The sequence below is a fragment of the Nicotiana sylvestris genome, chromosome 3 (assembly GCF_000393655.2).
Source record: "Nicotiana sylvestris chromosome 3, ASM39365v2, whole genome shotgun sequence".
NCBI lineage: Eukaryota > Viridiplantae > Streptophyta > Magnoliopsida > Solanales > Solanaceae > Nicotiana > Nicotiana sylvestris.
This window is the reverse complement of record NC_091059.1, coordinates 33,090,832-33,116,831: the sequence shown is the minus strand read 5'-3', so window position 1 is coordinate 33,116,831 and position 26,000 is coordinate 33,090,832. Positions and strand designations below refer to the sequence as shown.

Here is a 26,000-nt window from a genome sequence, read left to right as displayed (position 1 = left end):
CCCGTGTTGCTTGTGGCTATGATCCTGTTATACCGGAGGCCGGTGTTGATGAAGAGGATGCGGGCGTGGATCGGATTGAACAGGACACCTGGTATGCAGATGAGTATCCCGATAGCGATGGCGATGGCGATGGCGGAGAGGCAGATGGAGATGGCCTAGGCGATCAAGCTGATGGCATTGCTGGGTCAGGCAGCGATTAGTTGTTTATCCTTTTCTTTTAGCCGTAGACTTGTGTATATTTTTTGTGGGCGTCTTTTCGAGCCTTTGTAAAAAGAATATTCTAAGTATGAAATGATAGTTCTATTACTCGTACCTGATTCTTTTTCTTCTGTTCGAGTTTGTATTCCCTTTTTTTGTTGCTTAGTTACCTTAGTCATAAAAAATTAATTCAAGTAGGTTGAACGAGGTTGAAACAAAACCTAGGTTTGATCATGGTCGAAGGCCAGTAAGTGTTGGTTCGAACGAGGCCAAACATATCGCATGTTTATTTATGGCAGAGGGCCGAACATGTGTTAATTCGAACAAGGTCGAATACAACCTATATTTAGTTATGGCCGAGGGCCAAATAGGTGTTAACTCGAACGAGGTTGAATATAATTTATGTTTAGTTATGGTCGAGGGCCGAATAGGTGTTGATTCGAACGAGGTCCAATATAACCTATATTTAGTTGTGGTTGAGGGCCGAATAGGTATTAATTCGAAGGAGGTCGAATATAACCTATATTTAGTTATGGCCGAGGGACGAATAAGTGTTAATTTGAACGAGGTCGAATATAACCTATATTTAGTTATAGTTGAGGGTCGAATAGGTGTTGATTCGAACAAGGTCGAATATAACCTATATTTAGTTATTGCCGAGGGCCGAATATGTGTTAATTCAAACGAGGTCGAATATAACCTATATTTTGTTATTGCCGAGGGCCGAATAGGTGTTGATTTGAACGAGGTCGAATATAACTTATATTTAGTTATGGTCGAGGGCCGAATAGGTGTTAATTCAAAAGAGGTCGAATATAACCTATATTTAGTTATGGTCGAGGGCCGAATAAATGTTGATTCGAACGAGGTCGAATATAACCTATATTTAGTTATGGGCGAGGGCCGAATAGGTGTTAATTCGAACAAGGTCGAATATAACCTATATTTAGTTATGGCCGATGGCCAATTAGGTGTTGAGGCAACGCTGTTTTGGCTGTATGTTTGGCAAAATATGGGTAAACTTCATGTATTTGTGCTTTGTTCATACACTTGGAGAAATTAACATATTTTTCGGGCTGGCATTCCAGTCCCAGTCTATCTAGTGTTGGCTGGCATTCCAGTCCCAGTTCATCTAGTCCCTTCATTGGTCGACCCGGAGAGGTATATTGAGAGGTTGAGCAATGAACTAGTCGTCCTGTTCGCACTTCAACTTGAAGTGTCCCCTTCATCGCCTCGTTAAAAACCTCCTTGAGAAAACCCAATTGGGACTAAACTCAAGTGAGGGGAAAAAGAGTATGACTTGGAGGAAACTTTTTCTTAAAAGTTGAAGTACTTGAGGTGGGTGATATTCCAGTTGTTTGGTAGTAGTTTTCCTTCCATTGTTTCTAGTTGGAATGACCCTTTGTTTGTTGTTGCCGTGATTTTGTATGGGCCATCCCAATTTGTTCCCAGTTTACCTTCCCGTGGGTCTTTGCTTGCTTGTGTTTTAGCTTTGAGCACGTAGTCTTCGACTTTGAGTGGTATGACTTTTGTCTTTTTGTTGTAATAGCGTTCTGCCGGTTGTTTTTGGATGATCATCCTTATGTAGGCCATATCCCTTCGTTCTTCGACTTCATCGAGATCTTGCCTTCTGCTTTCGTCGTTCCTCGGCCCGCTTTCATGGGAGTATCTCAAACTGGGCTCTCCGACTTCGACCGGTATTACAGCATCAGTCCCATAGACTAATGAGTAAGGCATCTCTCCTGTGCTCATCTTTGGCGTTGTTCGGTAGGCCCAAAGTACTTCTGGTAGTAATTCTGGTCATAGTCCCTTGGGATCTTCGAGTTTTTTATTAATGATGTTCAATATTGATTTGTTGGAGGACTCTGTTTGCCCGTTACCCGCGGAGTGATACAGTGTTTAGAGTGTTCTTTTTATACGCCATTTCTACAAAAATTCTGCGACCTTTTCTCTTGTAAATTGGGGTACGTTGTCGCAACTGATCTCTTTGGGGAGGCCAAAACGACATACAATATTTTTCCATATGAAGGCGATCACTTCCTGTTCGCGTATTTGGGCTAATACTCCTGCTTCTACCCATTTAGAAAAATAGTCAGATAAACCAAAAGAAATCATATGTTACCTCACCCCGTCGGGAGGAAGCCTACAATGTCCATTCCCCATATGATAAACGGCAAAGGGGAAGTGACTGAGTGGAGGTGCTCGCCTATTTGGTAGATCATTGGGGCGTACTTTTGGCACTGCTCGTATCTTTTTATGAAATCTGCGGCTTCCTTTTTCTTGATAGGCCAGTAGTATCTTGCCCGTATGAGGCATCTGACCAAAGCTCGATTGCCGGAATGAGTTCCGCAATGGCCTTCGTGGACTTTTTTCAAGGACGCATTGCATCTGATTTGGGCCTAAGCATTTCGCCAGGGGGCCGCCATACGTCCTCTTGTATAGGTCGTTATGAATGATGTTGTACCCGACTGCTTGTATTTGAAGTTTCTTGGCTTTTTTTTATCATCTGGGAGTATGCCATCCTGCAAATATGTAACAATACGTTTGCGCCAGTCCCAAGTCAGGTTTATGGTTCTTACCTCGATTTGATCTATCGATGGGTGGGGAGTTGGACCATATTACTTTCTCCAGTTGTAATGATTTTGGTAGCTGCTGCTAATTTGGCGAGGCCATTCGCCTCGACGTTTTGTGCTTGGGGGATATGATCGAGCTGACAATCGTTAAACTCGGCCAACAACTTACAGATCTCGATTAGGTATTTTTGTAACCTTTTCTCTTTGATCTGGAAAGTTCTTATGACTTGGTTGACAAAGCGTCGAGAATCGTAGCATAGTCTTACCCATCTCGCCCCGTATTTGAGTGCTAGCTTTAACCCTGCAATTAGAGCCTCATACTCGGCCTCATTGTTAGTCATGTCCGGGCACCTTATAGACTGGCAAATTACTTTGCCAGTCGGAACTTCGAGTACGAATCCCAGTCCGGATCCTGACGCATTAGAAGCGATGTCGTTGTACAGGACTCAGAGGTCCCGTGTTTGTGAGAAGTGTGAGCAATTTCTTTTTCGACTTCGAGCATTATTTTTGTGCTAAAGTCGGCGACTAAGTCAGTAAGAACTTGTGACTTTATCGTTGTTCACAATTGATATGTGATATCATGTCGCTTAGTTCTATGGCCCATTTGGCCAACCTGCCTGATAGCTCGGGTTTATGAAAAATACTTCTTAAGGGGAAAGTCGTGACTACCGAGATGGTGTGGTACTGGAAATACTAGAAGTAGGGTCTAAGTTTTCATGAAGCTACGACCAAGGCTAGGGCCAATTTTTCGAGGTGAGGGTACCTCATCTCGGCGTCGACTAGTGTTTTGCTAATGAAATAGATAGAAGACTACGTACCTTTATTTTCTCGGACCAGGACCGCGCTCACAGCTACTTCGGATACGTCGAGGTGCACGAGGAGGTGCTCCCCCGGTTCTGGTTTTGAAAGCAATGGTGGCGACGACAAGTAAGCCTTCAATTCTTTTAGGGCTTGGGCGCACTCAAAGGTCCATTGTAGGTCGTTATCCTTTTTGAATACGCAAAAGAATTGGTGTCACCTATCGGATGATCATAAAATGAACCTTGAAAGGGCGGCGATACGGCCAATCAACCTCTGAACCTGTTTTTTGGTGGTCAAATGCTCTGGTATCCCTTAGATGGCTTTGATTTGGTCGGGGTTGATCTCGATATCTCGCCGTGACACTAGGAAGCCCAATAATTTTCCTGAAGCCACACCGTATGCACACTTTTCGGGATTTAGTTTCATTCCATATTTCCTGAGCATTTTGAAGGTTTCTCTCAAGTGATTGATGTGGTCTTCTTTCTTTTTGAATTTGACCAACAAGTCGTCTATATAGACTTCCATCGTTTTACTGAGTTGGTCTTTGAACATCTTTGCTACTAACCTTTGGTATGTTGCTCCTGCGTTTTTCCGTCTGAAGGGCATGACTCTGTAGCAGTACGTCCCATGATGGGTGATGAAAGTGGTTTTCTCCTGATCCTCCTCTTCCATAAGGATTTGATTATAGCCTGAGTAGGCATCCAAATAACTCAGCAGTTCAGACCTGACCGTTGCGTCGATGAGTTGGTCCATATGAGGCAAGGGAAATGAATCTTTGGGGCACGCTTTGTTCAAATCTATAAACATTTGCCACTTTCCATTTTTCGTTTTCACCATGACTACGTTGGCGACCCATTGGGGTATTTTGACTCCCTGATGGAGCCGTTTTTCAATAATTTTCTAACATCTTCGCGTACCACGTCGTCGATTGCGGAGTTGAACTTACACTGGACCTGTCTCACCAGGGAGTGGAGTGGGTCAACGTTCAGCTTGTTCTTGACGATTTCCTTCGGGATACCTGGTATATCTGCATGGCTAAAAGTTAACAAGTCTGCGTTAGTGGTCAAGAATTGACGGAATTTACCTGGTTCTTGAAGCTTGTAGCCGACGTAAGCTTTCTTGCTATGGTCGTTGCCATCTAATTGAACGGGGTCGAGGTCTTCTATGGTCGATTTTGCTGCTTCGAATGTATCGGGGTCTTTGATGACGTCCTCGTTAGACCTCAACCCAGTTGATTATTATGCCTCTTTTTCTTTGTCCTTCATTTGTTGAGTGACCATACAGTCTAAAGCGATGCGGTAGCATTCTCGGGATGTGCGTTGTTCCCCCCGTATACTGAATATTCCCTATGGAGTTGGGAATTTGATGATTTGGTACAAGTTGGAGGAGATGGCTCTCATGGTCGCACTATTATGGCGTTGTATGTTGTGTCTTGGTTTATGATATTGAATGTGGTTTCTAGAGTGACTCCACCGGATAGGACGAAGAGCGTGATCTCGCCGGACGTTCGCTCAACTCCATTGTTAAAACCTGTTAGTGTGATGCAGCGTGACACTATCTTATCCTCGAGTTTCGTTTGTGCAAGTACTCGAGGGTGGATAATGCATGCGCCGCTTCCATCGTCTATCATAATGCATCTCAAATCGGTATCCAAAATTCATAAAGTGATAACAAGGGCATCATAGTGAGGGAAAGCCAAACCGTTGGTGTCCGACTTATCAAAGATGATACTCTCTTCGAGTTCATCATACCATTCATGGGTGATTGGCCGTTTGAGCTTGTGGGTTATGGTGAATTTCACATTGTTGATAGAGGCATCATCGCTGCCGCGAATGATCATGTGGATGGTGCGGGTTGGCGAGGGCGGTTTCAGTGGTCCTTGATGTTGTTCACGTCCTCTGGCAAAATTGGTCCGTCTTCGGTCACTTTGCAACTCTTTGAGGTGCCCCTGTCGTAGCATGTTACGACCTCCTGCCTTAGAGCGATGAAATCCTCGATTTTGTGTCCTCTCTCTTAGTGGAACCCGCACAGGGTATCTGATTTTATGGTATTCATGTATGACCACATCTTTTGCGGCCACTTCACCTTAAGTCCGAGCTTCTCCAAGGCGTAGACTATTTCTACAGGTGATACACAAAAATTATGAGCGAATAATAGGGGGCATACCTCTTTCATTCCGATGAGTCCCTGCCCTTGGTCGGGATGGGCCCTCTTTGTGGCGCTGAGAGGATGCGATGACGGCTCTGACATATGGTAGATGTCGTTCCCTGTTGGGTCGTGGAGCTACGAGGTCTCTCCTGATATCATTTCTTCGATCTTTTCTGGATTCGGCTTGTACCGAGGTCAATCGGTGAGTTGGACCATTGTGGTCGTCCTCGTCTGCTTGGACTTCGGCACAATATGCGTTGTGTATTTCATTCCAAGTAGTTGGGGAGGGGGGGTACTTCATAAGTCGACTTAATAACTTTCTTGTCGCCCTTAAGCCATTTTGTTCTGGAAAGCTACGACGGCCATTCCTTCCGATATATTTGGTAAGGTCATTCTTACTCGGTTGAATCAGGCGAGGAAGTCCCTCTATCCTTCTCCCGACGACTGTTTGATAGCGAATATGCCGTTCACTCTCGCCTCTGCCTTTTTGGCCACAACATGGTCCGTTAAGAGCTTGTTGGCCATTTCTTCGAATGTTTCAATGGAACGCACGAGTAGCTGTGAATACCATGTTAATGCTCCTCTAGTGAGGGTCTTGCCGAATTTTTTCAACAAAATGGTCTTCCTTTGCGAGGTCATTACCTTTCACGACTGCGACGTAATGAGTTACATGATTTTCGGGATCGATCGTACTATCATATATTTTCAGGTAGGATGGCATTTTAAAGGTCTTTGGTATGGCATACGGGGCGGCTTCATCACTATATGGTTGCTCGATGAACTGGCTAGCATCTCTCTTTGGCAAGAGCTTCGAGGCACCTGGTATCTTGTCGACCCTTTCTTGATGTTCTCTCATTTGGTCCCGAAGTGTTTTGTTCTCGTTCTCCATTTCCTCCATCTTTTTCAAAATGGTTGCGAGGGTGTCGTCACCTGCACTATTAACGACATTATAAGCAATACCTGTCGTTGGAGGGAGCGGGTCACGCTGCTCGCTCGCTGGTGGTATAACACACGTCCTTGCGTTTTCTGTGACCGTATCCTGAGCGGGCTTGTGAAGGATGTCGGTTAGCGTGTCAATTAGCCAAGCCTAGAGGAGCTTTTTTTTACTGCTGGTGGCGTCTCTTCCACCACGGACATGGAAGCTCCTTTACTGAGAGATGTTGTGATGCTATAGTGACGAGGATGTGATCCTCCTCGCCTTGGGGAAGCATTGGGTGTTGTATCCTCGCCCTCTGCTTCAAAAATTTCATTGATGGTGTTCAAGAGGTTGGTTGTAAGATCGCCCATTATCCTCGTTCTTTCTTCTCTGTTACCTACCATATCAGATCTGTGTATACAAGGAAAAGGGAATCTTGTTCTTGGTTTTTTTTAAGCAATCCGTGTTAGTTGTAGATCTAGATGAAACTAAGAAGTTAAACTAGGAAATCCCCACAAACGACACCAGATTGTTTGACCAAAAGATATAAACTTTCGGTTAAACTTTTAAATTTTATGTAATGAGGGGTTAAACTTAGTTAATGATAAGATCTCTAGATATAGAACTTGACAACATGGGCAACGTAAGATAGAGTCAATGGGAGATTGAAAGTAACACACATTTAATACTCCAAAAGGCATGCGCAATAATGGAGGAATAACTAGCAATAAATGACATTTAAGTAAATAGGAAGAACGATTCACCCAATAACAAATGAGATGGATGATTGTTCCTCCTGATTATAAGGCCAAACATTACGAGAAGTTTTATTTTGTGTCTCATACAACTTACACTAGTTGTATGAGGCTCTTTTTTGTCTCACAAATTTGTGGACCCCAATCTTACACTTCTGGGTCCACAGAAATCTGGATCCACAAAACTGTGAGACAAAAAAGTTGCCTCATACAACTAGTGTCAGTTGTATGAGACACAAAATAAAATTTTCCCCAACATTACACCTGCGAATGTCAGTGTGAAATCAAGAAACTAGGAATCTAAAAATATTTCTCTACAGTTAAAAAAATTCCATTATTGGCCACTTACGTAGATCATAATAGGTACAGTCAACCAAAATGATTAGAATCCACTTCTTCAGAAGCATGATAACCACACAGAAGTGATTTTGTCAGTTTGCACAGAAGATAATTAGGAACACACTGACGCTTGTAGTTTTTCCAAACATCTGATAGTGTAAGGGTTACCAGTGTAGGTAAGAAAACCGAATTGAGCATTAATAATTTAAGCTTTCCATTTTAAGTATATACCTACTTCAGTTTAAATCATACGATTTCATTAAGAAAATAGAAAACTTGAACGAGGATGATATCAAAAACAATATAATCTCCTTTTCATCTTCTTTTTGCAAGTAAGGCAAGTTTCGACTTCCCTTCCCCACACCCCACCCTCAAAGAAAAAGGGAAAAGATTTCAAATTCAACTGCACAAAAAGATCAGTACCGGTGTTGCCACAGGCGCGCTTAAAACGCGCTTAAGCCCTTAAGCGAGGCTCAAAACATGTCGAGTGTTTCGCCTCGCTTTGTGGGCGCTTCAATGTCATATCAAGGCTTTAAGACATACTTTTTCTTGCCAATAAGTGTAATCCTAAAAAGTCTACGCTAAATAATTGATATTTCACTTTATCGTAATCTTTTTTCAATTTCTTTGTCCATAGATTTGTTATTCATGATTATAATTATTGTTCTTAGACCACATATGCAGATTTTTACTTTTTCTCCAGTTGCGCCTTTTTTCATTAAAGCCCGCGCTTTATTTGCGCTTAAAGCCCCAATAGACCTTAGAGCTTTTTTGCACTTTTCGCCTTTGATAATACTGATCAGTACCGGTCTTCCACACTATTTCAGAGAAAACATTTACAAGATAAACTGTGAAATCCTGCCAACTTCTATCAGGAGGCATATTAGAAATAAATCACCATTTGACAGAAGAATGATTCTAAATTCGAAGTTAATAGTTTATTCACGAGAATTTGATCTTAGTATGTCACAAAGTACAAGGTATAGATATCTTGTAATTTCTCCCACAGAGGGTGTACCACTTGTAGTCAACAGTTCCACTTCTTCTGTGATTGTGGGTTATTTTCGCATCCTAGTCCACTTAATAGGGTGCCAAGATAAACATAAAATGCTTGCTCCTGTAATCTAGAACAAACGAATAAGACTTTTTCCCCAAAAAACAATAGGCGAGGGAGAAATCAAAATAACAACATTGTCCAATTGATGTCTGTTCCTCCTTGAACAGCTGAAAGAACTATCGTTTCTTTATATTGGAATATGGAATCCAGTTAAATGAAATACAATGTGAGCAAAATATCAACAAAAAGTAATATGAACCATATAAAATACTAGAGTAAACTGAAACAGCAACGAAATATTTATAGAAGCTGCATAGTTGAGTCCATGTAGCATGTGCTTTATTAATCAACTTAGACTACAAAGATATTTAGTATTAATTCTTTGGGAAGGGAATAAGGAGAAGGGTGCCTATCACTTAGTTAACTGGAAGACGGCTTTTTTGAGCAAGGAGGATGTGGGGTTGAGTCTAAGAAACCTCAAAATTCACAATCAGTGCCTTCTTTCGAAGTGGTTGTGGAGGTACACTAATGAGGAAAAGATTTTATGGAGGAATGTTGTGGTGTCTAAATACGGGGAACAGGATTGTCGGAAAACTAAGGAAGTAATCGGTCCTTATGGTTGTGGTCTTTGGAAATCCATTAGAAGGCAGTAGGATGATTTTCAAGGAAATCAGACTACAAGTTAGAAATGGGGGGAGGATTAATTTTTGGCACGATGCTTTGATAGGGCACACTCCATTGAAGTTTAGATACCCTGATCCTTTTAGCTGTTCTGCTGATAAAGATGCTACTGTGCCAAAGCTTAACCGTGGAAGTAATTGGCATCTGAATTTCAGGAGGCATTGGTCCAATTGGGACATTGATACATTGGGAGCATTGTTGCAGAAAATTGAACATGAATGCATTGGAAGATGGAAAAGGAGGATTTTCTTGTTCGTTTGCTTCAGATATCAGAAAACATTCTCCTTACCGTGTAAGATAATCGGGGAGCTGTCTTTTGTTGGGTACTGGCTTACTCAATCAACCTTGCACAAAAGAGGGGTGCAGCTGTGCAGTAGATGTTTTTTCAGTGAAAAGGAAGTTGAAACAGTGCTCATATGTTTTTACATTGTGAAGTAGCTGGGCAATATTGGCATCTATATTTTATATCTTTGGGATAAAATGGGTCATCCCTGCAAACTATTAAGGATCTTCTGAATAGCTGGCTGTTTTGCAAAGGTAACAAGGAGCTGAAAAGGATTTAGTGAGCTATTTCGGGCCGTGTCTTCTGAATTATTTGGAGAGAACAGAATTTTAGATGTTTTGAAAGCAAATCAGAGTCTATTGTCTATTCATATGGTGAAATTCAAATGCTTATCTAATTTAGCTTCATGGTGTAAGCTAGATGATATGGATGACAAAGGGAAGCTTATAGATGTCATTTGTTGTAGGGTTGACAATGTTGTATTTAGGATGTGCGCTCCAACACTGTCTTAGTACTGGGTATTCAAATTATTTATAAAAGTATTACCTTAAGAAATTGAAAAAGATATTTACTATTAATTATTTATCAAAGAACGATACTTCCTATTACATTTTATGTATGAGATCATCCAGTTTTTTCTGTCTCAACATTTTTTCTTTTTTCCTAGCAGTGGTGTCTAAGCCTTGTGCACACCTCCACTATTCCGTTACCAGCACATTTCTTTCTCAATATTTCTTTGTATCATATGTTTATAATTGTCAATGTTACATATTGATATGTCATTTCTCAAAGTTTACCATGTCAATGTGTCCGTGACTAACCATATTGCATTTGACTTCTATCTTCCTGCTTTCTAGGTTGATATAGGAACTCACATTGTATGAACCGTAATATAAATGCATTCTGTAGATAAATGTCACATATAGAAGTAAAACCTCCTTCCTAGTGACAGTGATTATACAGTGAATCTAAAAGAGTTCCCAATTTTCATTATTTTGATCCACTATATGCCACAGAGAGATCTCAAATACAAACTCCATTTTCACATGAGATCAAATATTTTGCAGATATTTTACTCATTTATGGTAAGAAGGCAAATAAAGAGGAGAAGTTAGCGGTCACAGCAACTAAGACTGCAGCCTTTGTATGCTTGTATGAGGAACTTGGGGGCAGATGCAGTGACAAGGAACTATTCAGGTTAGCCAAGGCAAGAGAGAAGAAGGCTCGGGACCTAGACTAAGTGAGATGCATCAAAGACGAGGAAGGCAAGGTATTGGTGGAAGAGGCGTGTATTAGGCTATTTTCCTATTCCTAGTCCCTTATTTTTACACCGTGTGTCATTATTATCAGTAGGATTGGCACTATTCTTGTAGTTTCGTATCCTTGGATCTTTGTTATTACTCGTTGTACCATTTGCTTTCATTGCCTTATTACCTTGTTGTTACTATTGTTTGTCTATTGCTTCATTTTCACTATTCTTGAGCCGAGGGTCTTTCGGAAATAGCCTCTCCACCTACATAAGGTAGTGATAAGGTCTGCGTACACACTACCCTCCCCAGACCCCACTTGTGGGATTTCACTGGGTTAGATGTTGTTGTTTGTTGTTATGATAATAACCTTGCATTTCAGATAGATATTTCCATAGATCTATCCAGTCCAATAACTACCAACATAACAACTCAAGGAAGAGAGTAACAAAAGTCAAGGTACCTCAAGCGCTTTTCCTCTCTGTATTATTCCGAGAAATCAATTGCCTCTGTTCAGGAAATGCTAGCCTTCATCACCACCTGTGTCTGCATCTGAAGATCCATCTGCGTAGCATTCATCATTCATTTCGATCTCTTCTTCATCACTCTCTTCTTCTCCTGTATCCTCTTCATCAACTACATTGTCCAGCTGCGGCAAAATGTCTATTCCTTTGCTTCGATAAATTAACCCTGTCCTCATAACATGATGAAACTTATCTCTGTGGCGAGTCAGAGGACGCGGATTTACAAGTCTTCCACGACGGTACCCCTCTCTCAACGCCACAGTCGTTGTCTTGCACTTCAATGAGAGGTAGAATATTCCTGGATACCTTGTAAATATTCGAGTAAATCTATGTGGAAGATTTAGTTCCTCTCTCAAGCTCCTCAAGTAATTTCTCTTTGTTTTCTTGTATAGTGTCAAGCTTAGAAACTCATGTAAAACCCCAACTATTCTCTTTTCCATAAGATCACTATCGGGGTCGATTCCCCTTGAATCCTCATAAGGTGAGATGTAAGGCAGCTTCTGAAACTCATCCATCCACGCTTTGACCTTCTTCTGTGCCCCGTATCCCCTTGGGAAACTCATTGGGAATTCTAATGCAGCTTTGCCCCTTTTAAATTCTCTATACCCAGGAGGGCTGTCATCGTCTATTGTGCTCTTCTCATTCATCTTTTGTAACTCGGAGACACCATATTCTTCTGGCCATTGAACAAGTTTTAAGCAAGCCAATCCATTCGTTCCCTTAACTATCCTAAAATGATCAGGAAATTTCTTAATTAAATTCTTATCAAAATCATCGGGCAATCCTAAATCCCATTTCAAAGGATGTAACGACTGCAGCGCAACCTGAAAATATTAAAGAAAATTTGAAGAATTTAGCACCAAGAAAATGGGAGAGGGAGAAACAAGTTCCACATATGGAAAAGAGCAGTACTGGTACTTTATTTTGAAATTCACAAAATGGGAATAAATGGTATTTTATCTTGACTTTTAAAATCTACACTAGGATGGAAGTCTTTATAACTAATTCAAATTGGTCTTCAGTTATGTCCTCCAATAACTATCATACCCCAAAACCACAATTTGCAAAGCAAATTTTCATATTTTTACAGCATTTTCCAATTAATAGCAATCACAAGCAAATTTGCAGTCCACTAGATCCTCTCCATAAGCATGATAGGTAAAAATACAATGACAAATAAAATTACATTCAATTGGCAATAATCCTCAAGAAAAAGCTCCAATCTTTTTCCTATTTTTTTCCCGAGCAGTAGGATAGCGTAAGTGCTAAAGTTATTGCCATGTGACTGGGAGGTCACGGGTTCAAGCCATGGAAACAGCCTCTTGCAGAAATGCAGGGTAAGGCTGCATACAATAGACCCTTGTGGTCCGGCCCTTCCCCAAATCCCGCGCATAGCGAGAGCTTAATGCACCGGACTGCCCTTTTTAGGAGGATATGCTAACAATATTCACAAATCAACAACTATGCCTTAGTTCCAAACAAGTTAGTGAATCTTCACTAACCATGTTACTCCATATAAACTCAGACCAATAGTATACAAATAAATTTAAATTTAAATAAACTCATTTCAGGCCAAAGTGTTAAAAGAAGTACCATTCTGTTAGTTGTCATCATAAGAACTTTGGAAAGCCTTTGAACCAAATCAGTCGGGTTATCATGTAAGAGCTTCAGTTCTTGATCATGAAGAATTTTAGCAATATGGGTAAGTTTAAAACAAGGCAAAGAAGGGTACTTTGGGTGAGGAAACTCTTCAAAAAGAGTTGGATATCTTCTAATAAACCTAAGTGTAGGAACTGTAAGTCCAAGAATCTTTTGTGAGTCAGCAAGTGACTTAGCAGTTAGATAACCAACTGGTGAACGCACAATAGCTTCTTTTAATAAACAAGCTGCTTTAAGATCCGTTTGAACATCGATTATGTGGTCCAAACCTCTGTTTTTCACCCATTTTAAACGGACTTTTACTATGGTTCTGTGTTGCTGAAGGTTGTGACTATGGGATGCAAACTGTTGGGTGGCTATGGATTTTAGGATTGAGAAAAGAGATTTCTGTATCAAATTCATATGTGGGTTTGTGTTTGAGAGGGAGAAAATTGTGTTGCATACGCACTATGGTATGGTTTTGGGGGCTAGAGGGATTGGACCTATAGCCTCTGGGTTTTGCAGAAGGGGAGGAAAGAAGTGAGAATTTTCGAAACGACGATGTTCCGTCTTTTTCTTTTTCGTAATTACTATACTTGGATCCCTATAGTTTGTAAAATTACAGCTTAGCTTTATGGTTGAAACAACAACAACAACAATGACCCAGTATAATCCCACAAGTGGGGTCTGGGTAGGGTAATATGTACGCAGACCTTAACCTTACCCCGAAGGGTAGAGAAGCTGTTTCCAGGAGACCCTCGGCTCTAAAAAAAAAGAGCAACAGGAGCCGATATATTAGTACCATAAAAATGCATAATAAAATAACAACAATATAAGAGATATGAAATACAGAATACGAAATACGAAATAGATGGCTGGTATAGTAAAACTAGCAAGTAAAGCCCTACATCAATAGACGACCAATTACATTCTTAGTCTAACTCCTAACTGGCTATTCTCACTCTATTGTGCTGTAGAAATATTCACAAGTTTCCCCTAACCTACAACCTTAATGCTCGACCTCCATAATTCCCTGTCAAGGGTCATGTCCTCAGCAATCCTAAGTCGCGCCATGTCCTGTCTGATCACCTCTCCCCAATACTTCTTAGGTCGCCCTCTACCTCTCTGCGTGCCCACTACAGCTAGTCGCTCACACCTCCTCACTGGTGCATCGGTGCTCCTCCTCTGAATGTGCCCGAACCATCTGAGTCTTACTTCCCGCATCTTGTCCTCCATGCGGTCCACGCCCACCTTCTCTCGAATATCTTCACTCCTAATCTTATCCATCCTAGTATGCCCGCACATCCACCTCAACATCCTCATCTCTGCTACTTTCATCTTCTGGACGTGTGAGTTCTTTACCGGCCAACATTCAGTTCCATATAACATGGCAGGCCTAACCACTGCTCTATAAAATTTACCTTTTAGTAACGGTGACACTTTCTTGTCACACAAGACTCCCGACGCTAACCTCCACTTCATCCACCCCACCCCTATACGGTGTGTGACATCCTCGTTAATCTCCCCGATCCCCTGAATAACCGATCCAAGGTACTTTTAGAAAACACTTTTCTCCCAACTTTGTGTGAAAAATTACTTCCTCACAAACTTCAAACTACAACTATTTTCCCCCTTTAATTATCGAAATATTTTCATTAACCGGTAATTTAATAAAAAATAATGTCCATATTACCTCCTAAGATTATTAACACTCACTTTTATGGAATTTTTAATTTTAAAATATATCACCACTATTTCTGCTTTTTTGTCCATGAGAGTTGCTAAATCCACTTTATGTTCTACTTCCCATTCTCGTTCTATATTTTGTGATTCTCTAAATCCATTTTCATTGTAAATAGAAAAGCTCCTTTACATATTTCTTGCAAAATCTGAAAGTACCATAGGAGGATGAATTGTTGACTAGTTTACCAATTAGTCGACTGAAAATAAAAACAGAATATAACTGAAAGCAGAAGTAAAATACAGGAATTAAAGACACTCAGATTTTTATACTGGTTCGGATTTAATGTGAATCATACTCCAGTCCCTTGGGTTGCAAGGGTATTCTCTTTAAAGTTCCTTGAATAATTTCATACAATCGTGTTGATGTTATCTCTGAATACTTGAAAACATGATGAATGGAGGAATTTAGGCAAAATCACGTTAGGGTTTCAAGCCATGTGAAGAGAACTCTTTCTTCTCTGTATACAACGAAAATTAGATGCAAAAATGTTTGATGGATCTTTCTAGATCCTTTAGTACATATTTATACAATGGGCCCAAGAGACCAACTAACCTGCTAACTAAGAATACTAAGCAGTATTATAAAAATAGCCAGAATAAAATAAATATAGCTATTACACAGCTAACCACTAGTGTTACTACTTCTTATGTTTGGGGCTAGAGGCTAAATACTCCATCATGCCAACACTCCCTCCCCCCTCCCCCCCTCAAGTTGGAGGGGGAGACCACCTGCAACTTGGAGAGCAAATGATGATGAAGAGTGCCCGGTAGAGGCTTAGTGAGCAGATCAGCTAGCTGGTTGGAGGTACTGACATGAAACAACTGTACCAAATCATCACCCAGCTTTGTCCTTATGAGGTGGCAGTTAACTTCAATGTGCTTCGTTCGTTCATGGAAGACTGGATTCTTAGCTATATGAAGGGTTGCTTGATTGTCACAAAAAAACAGAAAAAAGAAGCATAACAGGAACAACAAAATCATGTAACAACCTAGAAAACCAAGTTAACTCAGCAACCACTTTGCTTAAAGCCATGTATTCAGCTTCAGCTGAAGAAAGAGAAACAATGGGCTGTTTCTTGGACTTCCAACTAACCAGACTGTCCCTTAGAAAAATGCAAAACCCAGTGATAGACCTCCTAGTGTCAGGGCAAGCTGCCCAATCACTATCTAAGAAAGCAGTAATAGAGAAATCATTGGAATCTGAGCAAAACAAACCCAGATCCATAGTACCTTTGAGATATCTCAATACATGTAAAGCATCAGTAATGTGAGGGACCCTGGGAGACTTTAGAAACTGACTTAAATGTTGAACAACAAAATGGATATCAGGTCTGGTATGAGTGAGGAAAAGCAATTTCCCAACCAGACTTCTAAAGGACTCAAGAGCAGGCAGTAAATCACCAGAATCAGCAGACAGCTTGGTGTTCAAATCTAATGGATAGACCACAGGAGTGACTGTAGAGCAGGCAAACTGCTGAATAAGATCTAAAGTAAATTTCTTTTGGTTGAGAATAACTCCACCAGAAAAATAACATACTTCAATACCCAGGAAGTAATGTAAAGACCCCAAATCTTTGATTTTGAATTAAGAGTCCAAGAACTGCTTCAAAGAATTGATCTCAACACTGTCATCTCCAGTTATAATGATGTCATTCACATACATAGCTAGAAGAACCATATGCCCAGATGTGCCTTTGACAAACAAAGATGAGTCATTAAGGGAATGAGAATAACCCCAAGAATATAAGGCTTGGGAAAGCTTGGCATACCATTGCCTAGAAGCCTGTCTAAGACCATAAAGGGATTTCTTCAGTTTACAGACAAGAGGAACAAAAGTAGAAGGAGAAGAGATGGACAGCCCCTGGAGTAATTTCATATAAACCTCCTCATTAAGATCCCCATGAAGAAAAGTGATAATAGGCTATATAGTTGTTATTTACACCATAATTGCCCATGCTTTGTTGTTGTTTTATAATGTAAGTTGCCAATAAAATGCTTTAATTAATGCTATTTGGTTTCGCAAGGAATATAAGATGTGAGGAAGCAACATGAAGTGTTTAGAGGCAATAACGTGAAGAAAACACCCACTCAAAAAGTACCTGAACACAAAAGAGCAGAAAAAAGAGAGAAGGAACGCGGAGACAAAGAGGCCCAGTTACTCACCGCGGTCCGCGCCACGGTTGGAGGCAGTGTCCTCCGCAGTCAGTGTCGGGGTCGACGCGGCAGCGGCGGCGGCGTGTGTACAGTCCAGAAATTTAAGGGGCCAAAGTGTCAATTCGGGATAGCTTCTGTAAAACCCTTATAGGATGTAGGAAACTCGCCCAAGAGAAGGAGACTTATTTGGGGATTATTTTGGCAAGAAGAACAAGTGTGAGAGATCACCCAAAACATCATAGTTCTTATTCTCTTCTATTTTTCTTGCAATTTTCCATTATGAATAATTTTGTAGTTTATTCTTACGTTGTCATGAGTAGCTAAATACTTTAATCTAAGGTTTTGGTGAAACCCGTTGGGAATGACTTGGTTGTTATATTAATATAGTTTGAATTGGTTGTTAATCTCTATTTGTTCATTTACGTTTTGATTGTGGTTAGTTGAAAGGGCCCTCAATTATCCGTTCCTATTTATTATGTATCTTCTTGAGAGAGAGTGCATATTTAGGTAGTTGTTTGAACAACATCACTCCCGGAGTATAGACAAGAGTCATAACCGAGGGTTTAGAGGTCGGATTAGAGATAACGATACCTCGGGTGCAATCTAAAAGAATGGTAATGTGAATCCAGCTAGCGTAGCTTGAGAGAATGCGTCTAGTAAATTATCATAATTGCTGGAGAGAGATTTATGATAGCTGGAGAGTTCTTAATTGATAGAGACGACTGAGGCATCGCTATAAGAAACATACAACCAAGGAAATCACCAACGGGGGAAACCATTACCTTAGACCTTATTTCAACTATTTACACATCAAGCATAGTTAATTTGTAGCTGTTAATTATTTTTAGACTTTAGTTGTTAGAAATATCATCAATTGTGAATTGCAAAGTTTGGGGAAATTGATTTTGTGAATTTAGTAAATCCGTTAAAAGTAATTGATAGGTTAATTCTCTGTGGTTCGACTCTGGGCAGAATTACTTAGATTATATTTGCTACGTTCGTGTGTGTCTTTTTATAAGGCATAGTTTGGCGTTATCAAATTTTGGCACCGTTGCCGGAGAATTAACGGTGTTATCAATTACAATTGAGTTAAGTGTAGTCAATTTTCTCTATACCCAATCTTTTTATTGAAATTCTAACGTTTGAACTCTTGTGGAAAGCAGGTGTATGCCTAGAAGTTCTTCGAGGACTGGAGAACTGCTAGAAGGACTCTTAGACCCCGAGAAAACATTCAGGGCATTGAACTGTGCCAACAAAAGACTTCAACAATCTCAACAATCACACCAACTCGAATTTGACATGGGTGACGTAGATAACGTCAACGGAAATGTCAGGAATGAGCCAACTGACTTAAATGTCAGAGGGGTGGCACCTCTTGTGCCCGAAGCTGCACTTTATGACTGGGCATAGCCCACAGCTGATAATCTGGCCACTGTCGTAGTTGTGCCTGCAATTCAAGCGGAGACATTCTAGATCACCAACAACATGCTGCATCTGCTGCAGAATAAAGGACTGTTCTCCGGGTCACACATTGAAGACTCCCAACAAAACTTGAAAAATTTTCTGTCAATTTGTATGACCCAAAGACAGCCAAATGCGACTCCGGAAGCTATCAAGCTGCTACTGTTTCCATTCTCGGTAACTGGGGAAGCTCAGACTTGGCTAAATTTGCTCCCTATCAACTCTATTACCACCTGGGAGGAATTAGTCAAGCAGTTCCTGAACAAGTTCTACCCGCCTAACAAGACTACAAAACAGATTGATGACATATTGCAGTATAGACAGCAGCCCACTGAGTCCCTGCAAGAAACTTGGGAAAGATTTAAAGGTATGTTAGTGAAGTGTCCTCACCATAGCATTCCAGACCAGATGCTCGGCCAAAGATTCTACATGGGGCTAGCTAACAATTTGAAAGCAAATGTGGATGCGTCAGCTGGAGGTGCATTTTTAAGTAAAACATTCACTGAGTGCAAAATCCTTCTTGATAAGATGTCACAAAATTCGGGGTGGATGACTAGAGGTACAACACTGGCACCCATAGTGCATTCAGTGCCTCTTGACCCAAATAATTCGCAGGTAGAGAACATGGCCACACTTCTAACGCAGATGAGTATTTTGACAAAGAAGATAGATGAGATGGGCACCAAACAGGTGCATATTGTTGACATGACAAATAGAGGACTGTGTACACCCTGTGTTAATCAGTCCTACGTGTGTTCATGGAGCGGAGAAGGCAATAATCAAGAGGTAAGGGAAGATATGAATTATGTCAACAACTATGGGGGTCAGAGGCAAGGAGCACAGTAGTGGAGACCGCAACAAAATCAGCAGTACAGGCCTAATATGCAGCAGCCTGGGGGTATGCACCCTCAAAACCAATTGGTGCCAGTACCATATCAGAAACCACAGGGCTATCCACAGCAAAATTAGCAACAATTGACATACCAACCACCCCCTCAGCAGCAAGATAACAGCATGGTGGAAATCAGGGGTATGCTTCAGCAACTCATTGGGACAAATAATAAAGTGCAAGAAAAATTGGCAGTGCATGATTCAGCCATAAAGAATATTAAAACGCAGCTGGGTCAGCTGTCCATGGCTTTGAACAACCGTCCTCAGGGAACTTTGCCTGCAGACACAAACATAAACCCCAAGGACCAAAACCCGAATCAGCTGATGGCAGTAAGTCTCTGGAATGGGAAAGATTTAGACAGAGAGCAGGAAATTGCACAAGCTAGCAAGGATACTACACCAGCCACTCCAGTTCAATTAGAGGTAGAGGAACCAACAGAACTTACTGAAGTGGTGGTTGAGCAGAGTCAGGAAGAAAAAGGCAAAGAAAAGATGAATGAGCAAGTTGCAGTACAAGTGGCACCTCTTGTGCCAGAAAATTCTAACAGAGAGAAGCTAGCAAGCAATGCACAAAGGATGATACCTGCACCCTTCCCTCAGAGACTGGTCAAACAAAAGAAGGCAGACCAATATAAGAAGTTCATGGAGATGTTGCGTCAAATTCAGTTGAATATTCCCTTGATGGATGCCTTGAAGGAGATGCCTGGTTATGTTAAGATGATGAAAGATCTAATGTCACGGAAGTTTGATTTTCAGGATCTATCCACGGTAACTTTGACACAGACCTGCAGCGCAGTGGTGGCAAAACTGATGGCTCAAAAGATGTCGGATCTAGGTAGCTTCACTATTCCATGCACAATTGGAAGTTATGCCTTTACAAAGGCGTTGTGTGATTTGGCAGCCAGCATAAATCTGATGTCGTTGGCTGTGTACACCAAACTGGGCATTGGTAGAGCTAGGCCAACCTCGATGCTACTACAGCTGGCTGACCGCACAGTGAAGAGGCCCACTAGTATTCTTGATGATGTGTTGGTGCAAGTGGGGAAATTCGTGTTCCCTGCATACTTTGTTATCTTGGATTGTCAGGTGGATGGGAAGATACCCCTTATTTTAGGGAGAATATTTTTAGCCACAGGGAGAGTACTGATCGATTGTGAAACTGGGGAATTAAAAATGAGATTGAACGATGAAGAAGTCATATTCAATGTTCAGCAATCTATGAGGAGACCCATTGAATGTGCTAATTGCTCTCTAGTGGAAGCAGTGGATGTAATCCTGCAAGAAGATGATAGGACCCTAATTGTAAAAGATCCATTGGAGGCATGTCTGATGAATTTAGAAGAAATGGATGGTGAAGGGTTAGCTGAATGGGTCATGGCACTGGAAGGCCGAGGATTTTGGTCAAGGGAACCTCAGTTCGAGTCCCTTGAGCTAGAAAAAAGGGCCACCCCTCCAGTAAAACCATCAATAGAGGAACCACCCAAGTTGGAACTGAAGCCACTCCCAGATCACCTCAGGTATATGTTCTTAGGCCCTGATTCGACCTTGCATGTTATCATATCATCCAGTTTGCTAGATGTGCAGGTAGAACGGCTCGTACAGGTACTGCAGGAAAACAAGACTGCCATTGGCTGGACCATGGCAGATATAAAGGGTATCAGCCCAGCCTTCTGTATGCATAAGATTCTCCTGGAAGAGGGACACAAACATTCTAGGGAACACCAGCGAAGGCTGAACCAAAACATGAAAGAGGTTGTAAAGAAAGAAGTAATCAAATGGTTAGATGCGGGAATCATCTTCCCCATCTTTGATAGTAATTGGGTCAGCCCTGTCCAATATGTGCCCAAAAAGAGAGGGATGACTGTTGTAAAAAATGAGAACAATGAGTTGATCTCAACTCGTACAGTCACAGGGTGGCGTATCTGTATGGATTACAGGAAACTGAACACAGCCACCCGGAAGGACCATTTCCCCTTACCTTTCATTGACCAAATATTGGACAAGCTGGCTGGGCGATCGCACTTCTGTTTCTTGGATGGATATTCAGGGTACAATCAGATATCAATAGCCCCCGAAGATAAAGAGAAAACGTCCTTTACCTGTCTGTATGGCGTCTTTGCCTTTCGGAGAATGCCTTTTGGGCGTTGCAATGCACCCGCGACTTTTTAACAGTGCATGTTAGCCATCTTCACAGACATGGTGGATGATATTATGGAGGTCTTTATGGATGATTTCTCCGTGGTGGGAGATTCGTTCGAAGACTGTCTTCACAACTTAAGGAGAGTGCTTAAAAGATGTGTGGAGACAAACTTAGTGCTAAACTAGGAGAAGTGCCATGTTATGGTACAAGAAGGTATAGTCCTGGGGCATCGAGTGTCCAATAAAGGAATTGAGGTCGACCATGCTAAGGTTGACGTGATTGAGAAGCTACCACCGCCCACTTCAGTCAAGGCGGTGAGAAGGTTTCTTGGACACGCTGGGTTCTACCGGCGTTTCATAAAAGATTTTTCCAAAATTGCTAACCCATTATGCAAACTCCTTGAAAAGGATCAGCCCTTTGTGTTTTCTAATGATTGCAGGTTGGCATTTAAGGAACTAAAGAAGAGGTTGATAACTGCACCCATCATTGTTGCACCTAACTGGGAGCAACCATTTGAGCTCATGTGTGATGCTAGCGAATATGCTATAGGAGTAGTCTTGGGGCAGCGAAAAGATAAGCTGATGCACCCGATTTACTACACAAGCAGAACGCTAAGCGATGCACAGCTCAATTACACAGTGACGGAGAAGGAGATGTTGGCGGTGATGTTTGCTTTGGACAAGTTCCGATCATATCTGATTGTTTCCAAGGTAATTGTATATACTGACCATGCAGCTCTCAGGTACCTAATTGAGAAAAAGGAGTCTAAGCCGCGCCTGATTTGTTGGGTGCTACTGTTGCAAGAATTCGACCTCGAAATTCGTGACCGTAAGGGCACAGAAAATCAAGTCGCTGATCATCTATCGCGACTTGCAGGAGGCTTATTTGGATATTATTTTGACAAGAAGAACAAGTGTGAGAGATCACCCAAAACATCATAGTTCTTATTCTCTTCTAATTTTTTGCAATTTTCCATTATGAATATTTTCATAGTTTATTCTTACGTTGTCATGAGTAGCTAAATACTTTAATCTAAGGTTTCGGTGAAACCCGTTGGGAATGACTTGGTTGTTATATTAATATATTTTGAATTGGTTGTTAATCTCTATTTGTTCATCTACGTTTTGATTGTGGTTAGTTGAAAGGGCCCTCAATTATTCGTTCCTATTTATTATGTATCTTCTTGAGAGAGAGTACATATTTAGGTAGTTGTTTGAACAACATCACTCCCGGAGTATAGACGAGAGTCATAACCAAGGGTTTAGAGGTTGGATTAGAGATAACGATACCTCGGGTGCAATCTAAAAGAACGGTAATGTGAATCTAGCTAGCGTAGCTTGAGAGAGTGCGTCTAGTAAATTATCATAATTGCTTGAGAGAGATTTATAATAGCTGGAGAGTTCTTGATTGATAGAGACAACTAAGGCATCGCTATAAGAAACATACAACCAAGGAAATCACCAACGGGGAAAACCATTACCTTAGACCTTATTTCAACTGTTTACACATCAAGCATAGTTAATTTGGAGCTGTTAATTATTTTCAGACTTTAGTTGTTAGAAATATCATCAATTGTGAATTGGAAAGTTTGGGGAAATTGATTTTGTGAATTTAGTAAATCCGTCTAAAGTAATTGATAGGTTAATTCTCTGTGGTTCGACTCTGGGTAGAATTACTCAGATTATATTTTCTACGTCCGTGTATGTCTTTGTATAAGGCATAGTTTGGCGTTATCAAATTTTGGCGCCGTTACCGGGGACCGTAATTCGTGACCGTAAAAGCACAGAAAATCAAGTCGCTGATCATCCATCGCGACTTGAAGGAGCTGAAAATTCAGTTGAGGTCGAAGAGATCCTGGAAACCTTTCCAGAAGAGCAGCTGCTCGTAGTCAGTTTTGAGGATGCACCATGGTATGCAGATTTTGCGAACTACCTGGCCTGCGGTATTGTTCCCTATGACCTTTCATCTGTCCAAAAGAAAAAGTTTTATCGTAATTGCCGCATGTATTATTGGGACGAGCCTTATTTGTTTAGAATCTGTGTTGATAATATGATCCGGAGGTGTGTCCCCGAGATAGAAGAATCTTCTGTTTTGTAGGCTTGTCACGCATCAACATATGGAGGACATTTTGGAGGAGCCAGGACAGCTGCGAAAGTGCTAGAGGCCAGGTTCTTTTGGCCAACAGTGTTTAGAGATGCACACCTATGGGTGAATGGTTGCGATGAATGGCAGCGAACCGGGAACATTTCCCGTCACCATGAGATGCCCATGAACTCGATTCAAGAGGTAGAGGTGTTTGATGTTTGGGGGATTAACTTCATGGGCCCCTTCGTCAACTCATTTGGCAATAAGTATATACTTGTTACTGTGGATTATGTGTCTAAATAGGTGGAAGCTGCAGTGTTGCCCACTAATGATGCAAGAGTGGTGATAGGTTTTGTGAAAAAAAATATCTTCACCCGATTTGGGATACCAAGAGCGATCATCAGTGATGGAGGCACTCACTTCTGTAACAGAGCCTTCGAGAAATTGCTTGCAAAGTATGATGTACGCCACAAGGTGGCCACCCCTTACCATCCGCAAACTAGTGGGCAGGTTGAAGTGTCCAACAGGGAGATAAAAAGTGTACTAACCAAGACGGTGAATGCCACACAAACTAATTGGGCAAAGAAGCTTGATGACGCACTCTGGGCCTATAGAACTGCGTTCAAAACACCAATAGGTATGTCACCATACAAGTTGGTATTTGGGAAGGCCTGTCACCTGCCTATGGAGCTAGAACATCGAGCTTGGTGGGCACTGAAACAATTGAACATGGATCCCGAAGCAGCTGGACAAAATCGGCTGACAGAGTTGCATGAGCTGGAAGAATTTAGATATCAAGCCTTTGAAAGCATGAGGCTCTACAAGGAAAGAATGAAGAAGATGCATGACAAGCACATTGTGGACAGAAATTTTAACCCCGGTGACAAGGTATTATTGTATAATTCAAGGTTGAGATTGTTTCAGGGTAAGTTAAAGTCCCAATGGTCAGGGCCATTTAGAGTGGTACAAATGTTTGCAAGTGGAGCTATTGAGATCGATTCAGAAGATGGGACGAACAAGTTCTCAGTAAATAGGCAAAAGTTGAAACATTACCTTGGAATAGCTGAAGAAAAAGGGGATACAGTGGTGATCAATTTGAAAGAACCCCAGTACGCGAAGGAGGAGTGATGGCTCAACCACTTGCGTCATGCCGCGACGTTAAATTAGGCGCTACGTGGGAGGCAACCCACGAATGTGTTGTAAGTGTAGTATGTAACTTCGTGTTTAGAAGACAAAAAAAACGCGACCGCGGCCATGACCGCGGGAGACACCATTGGCGACGTAAAGTCGCCGCGGCCGCGGCGTCGACCTCGGCCATGACCGCGGAAATCACTGAAGCAGTGTAGTTCCTCCACGACCGCGACGCGGACCGCGGGAGACTCTGTCCCAAATCGCGACGCGCACCGCGGACGCGACCGTGGTCGGGTACCAGATTTTTTTTTCATTTTCTTCAATATTTTTTCTTCTTCCCTTCAAATTAAAAATAAAACACACCCCCACCCCTCTTCCCCTAAAACAAACGCACTCCCCCCCCAAAATCCCCACTTCCCTCTCTCTCTCTCTAAACCCTAACCCTCCCCTCCATACTTTCTTATCCTTCTTCCTCCTTCACAACACCCCTCATCTTCTCCCCCCCAAGGTATGATTCTTACACCCCCCCTTCTCTTTTCTTTCTATTTTTTTTCTTTGTTTTTGTTGCATTATACTAGTTAATGTTGTTCTAACGTACTGTTAGTGATAGGATTTTGTTTTGTTTAGTTCTTCTTCTTCTTTTTAGTGTAATTTCATTTTTAGCATATGTTTGGTGAAGGGGTCGTGTTTTGAATTTTTGGAATGGTGTTGTTGGTGGGTGATGGTTAACAAAAAGTGTGGAATGTGTGGGTGTAGTAGATAGTTGAATTGGGGAAGTTTTCTTGATTCCCTTGGGGCCATAAATATGAAGAAAATGCCTTGCCCACAATGTGTTTGAGAAATTGCCTCAATGGTGATATAAGGAGATGTTGTGACATGGTTGTGGTGAAGTCTGAGTAACCACCCATAGTCACATATTTTAGGCTCATCCTAATATGTGTTTCTCTATTTTGACAGGTATTATGAGTTCAACTCGTAAGAGAAGAATCACCGGGTCCTTTGCTAGTGGCCCAGGAGGCTCCTCACGAGCTAGGGGCCAAACCACTGCACTACGGTTTGATGGCACTCGGTTCGTCTCTGCGGAAGCAGAGGCAAGGTACAATCAGAAACTTGCCAAGAAGTTACTCCATGAGGTCCATATCGATAGGAGGGCTTTGATGAGGGAATACCCCAATATGTTTGATGAGCTACGGAGGTGTCAGCTGGACATCTTCTTTGAGGCTCCCGAGGAAGCC

At 41.6% G+C, this 26,000-nt stretch overlaps 3 protein-coding genes across 4 annotated transcripts; 2 read left to right on the top strand and 1 right to left on the bottom strand.

Moving 5' to 3' along the window:
- Window positions 1-8,574: 8,574 nt before the first annotated feature.
- On the bottom strand, window positions 8,575-13,723 carry LOC104220483 (protein WHAT'S THIS FACTOR 9, mitochondrial). 2 transcript variants are annotated; one of them, XM_009771364.2, is made up of 3 exons: window positions 13,116-13,723; window positions 11,462-12,346; window positions 8,575-8,854 (listed from the first exon to the last, which is right to left on the bottom strand). In XM_009771364.2, exons 1-2 carry the CDS (start codon window positions 13,581-13,583, stop codon window positions 11,522-11,524), a joined length of 1,293 nt encoding a protein of 430 aa, XP_009769666.1. In that variant the 5' UTR covers window positions 13,584-13,723; the 3' UTR covers window positions 8,575-8,854; window positions 11,462-11,521. The 2 variants fall into 2 exon arrangements, with proteins under 2 accessions (XP_009769666.1, XP_009769672.1); XM_009771370.2 differs by having other exon boundaries at window positions 8,575-8,847.
- A 5,809-nt stretch (window positions 13,724-19,532) lies between these two features.
- LOC104221478 (uncharacterized) lies at window positions 19,533-21,578 on the top strand. The gene has a single exon (XM_070168927.1). It carries the CDS (start codon window positions 19,533-19,535, stop codon window positions 21,576-21,578), a length of 2,046 nt encoding a protein of 681 aa, XP_070025028.1.
- A 2,785-nt stretch (window positions 21,579-24,363) lies between these two features.
- Window positions 24,364-24,762, top strand: LOC104220530 (uncharacterized). Its single transcript, XM_009771416.2, has one exon. It carries the CDS (start codon window positions 24,364-24,366, stop codon window positions 24,760-24,762), a length of 399 nt encoding a protein of 132 aa, XP_009769718.2.
- Window positions 24,763-26,000: the final 1,238 nt, after the last annotated feature.

Coding starts and splice junctions, on each gene's coding strand:
- LOC104220483 (XM_009771364.2), bottom strand. CDS start 13,583: ATGAATTTGATACAGAAATCTCTTTTCTCAATCCTAAAATCCATAGCC. Junction 12,347..13,115: donor TGATGACAACTAACAGAATG/GTACTTCTTTTA, acceptor TAATATTTTCAG/GTTGCGCTGCAGTCGTTACA.
- LOC104221478 (XM_070168927.1), top strand. CDS start 19,533: ATGGTGGAAATCAGGGGTATGCTTCAGCAACTCATTGGGACAAATAAT.
- LOC104220530 (XM_009771416.2), top strand. CDS start 24,364: ATGGATCCCGAAGCAGCTGGACAAAATCGGCTGACAGAGTTGCATGAG.